This window comes from Helicoverpa zea, chromosome 31, assembly GCF_022581195.2.
Source record: "Helicoverpa zea isolate HzStark_Cry1AcR chromosome 31, ilHelZeax1.1, whole genome shotgun sequence".
NCBI classification, from domain to species: Eukaryota; Metazoa; Arthropoda; class Insecta; order Lepidoptera; family Noctuidae; genus Helicoverpa; species Helicoverpa zea.
Window position 1 is genome coordinate 8,826,199 of NC_061482.1, and position 2,041 is coordinate 8,828,239.

The following is a 2,041-nucleotide window of genomic DNA, read 5'->3' on the forward strand; positions in this document are numbered from 1 at the left end:
TGGAGAGCATACAATGTAAAGTACATTTTTGGAATAAAAGTTGAATGTGAACCTATTTCCGTTTACCTAACATCAATCTCGTTACTTAGATGCGAGCTCTTTTCACTGATTTCAGTAACATTTACGTGCAGCCGCAGCGCGGGACGATTTGCACGGCATGCGAATATCAATGACATAATCCGTCGCGCTCTTGTTGCCGTAGGCGTTCCAGCCATATTAGAACCCAGTGGTCTGGCACGCGACGATGGCAAGAGACCAGACGGTATGTCGTTGTTCCCGTGGAAGATGGGTAGGTCTTTAGTATGGGACGCGACTTGTGTCGATACTCTTGCACCATCTCACCTTCCTAGCTCGGCGCGATGTGCTGGTTCCGCTGCTGCGGCTGCAGAGAACCTCAAACGGCGCAAATATAGCACCCTGGTTGGTAACTATACCTTTGAGCCGTTTGGGGTTGAAACCCTCGGGCCGTGGGGTCCAAGTGCTCATCTGCTTTTTAAAGATCTGGCAAAGCGACTTGCTGACACTTCAAGTGACCCAAAGGCTGGTTTTTATTTTGGTTTTTTTTTTTTTTTTTTTTTTTTTTTTTTTTTTTTTTTTTTTTTTTTTTTTTTTTTTTTTGGGGTAGGTGTCCAAAAAGACAAAACGTTTCTCAGTTTCTCTGAGCCTTAAAAATTTGTATTTAATAGTATTTTAAACAGTTTTTTGACAAATTATTGCATATTTGTTTGCTAATACTTACAGTATTAAATGTAATAATTGAGCACATATTTATACACCACCCGCCACATCACCAAATCTCACTAACTTAATTTAACACAAAGCACATTGTTCGAGCATACAAGAATGTCACAGCTTTCGGAGATCCTATCAATCCAAAAGAGTCTTGAGGAGAACTTCACCAGGAAGATGGATGAACTTGGTGCACAAATTCAAGCTGCAGGACCCGCTAAAGACACTGTGGCTAAGATTGCTGAGGAGTTCCGGGCATTTAGAGAGCTCATCTACAGCGTCCTTGGATTGCTCAGGAAACAAATTGCGGAGTGTCTTCTGCATATTGATGGCCTGGAGATGAGGCATCGGAAGAAGGCCCTAATTTTCCAAGGAGTTCCTGAAGCTAACACTGAGGACTGCACTGCCATAATACTGAGCATAGTCAATGGCAAATTGGCTCTCAAAGACATCGCAGTTACTAATATAAAAGTGGCACATCGGCTTGGCAGCCCCAGTAAAGATCACCCAAGGCCAATTCTTGTGAGGTTCTCCGGTCTGGATGTTAAGTCAGCTATTTGGAGGGCGAAGACCGGCTTGAAGGGGACAAAGATCTCAGTGAAGGAGTTCTTGACGAAGAATAGGCAGTCCGTCTTCGCCAAGGCCAGGCAGCACTTTGGAATGCGGTCATGTTGGTCGCAGGACGGTGTAATTGTCATCAGAACTTCAGATGGGACTCGTCATAAGATTTCTGCAATGGACGAACTGAAGCCGCTTTTGGAGAAGTACCCGGTGAAGTCTGATGCATCCTCAATGGGTTGATCTGAAACAAACTATACATTAGGTATGTGACGACTGGCATTTCAATAGCGGAACTTGATTTTAATATGTCACTATTAAATTATACTCACTTTTTCCTCTAATTTCCTTATAGTGTATATTTACATCTTTACTTTTGGTCATTTTGTTATTTTACTTTGTGTAATGTTACTTCATGTCTCTCTCTGCTCAAGTTCACGTATTTTATTCGATTCTTAGTTTACCCTCACAAAAGTTAAATTAAACATTTCTGTTTTATTCTATCAATATTATAATTTGATGTGTAACGAATGTCATGTCAGTCGTGTCATGTGTCAAGCATGCACAGATAAAATTATATGCGTTTTGTTGTTCCGTGTATCTTTTTTTGTACTTTTATTTTGCTATGATTTTTGTTTAACTTGATTATTGTTTTTCTTTTTTGATAATTTGGTGACTGTTTTTTTTTTTTCTCTCTTTGTTTTGCTGTTCATGTTTTTCTTTTTTTTTGTTTTCTTTGCCACATTGATATTTA

General features: G+C 40.0%; 1 protein-coding gene across 1 annotated transcript; it reads left to right on the forward strand.

Moving 5' to 3' along the window:
* Nucleotides 1–658: 658 nt before the first annotated feature.
* Nucleotides 659–1,706, forward strand: LOC124645361. The gene has a single exon (XM_047185166.1). The coding sequence runs from the start codon at nt 844–846 to the stop codon at nt 1,528–1,530; it is 687 nt and encodes a 228-aa protein (XP_047041122.1). The 5' UTR covers nt 659–843; the 3' UTR covers nt 1,531–1,706.
* Nucleotides 1,707–2,041: the final 335 nt, after the last annotated feature.

What these genes read in the sequence shown, in the direction of transcription:
- LOC124645361 (XM_047185166.1), top strand. Translation starts at nt 844, where the DNA reads ATGTCACAGCTTTCGGAGATCCTATCAATCCAAAAGAGTCTTGAGGAG.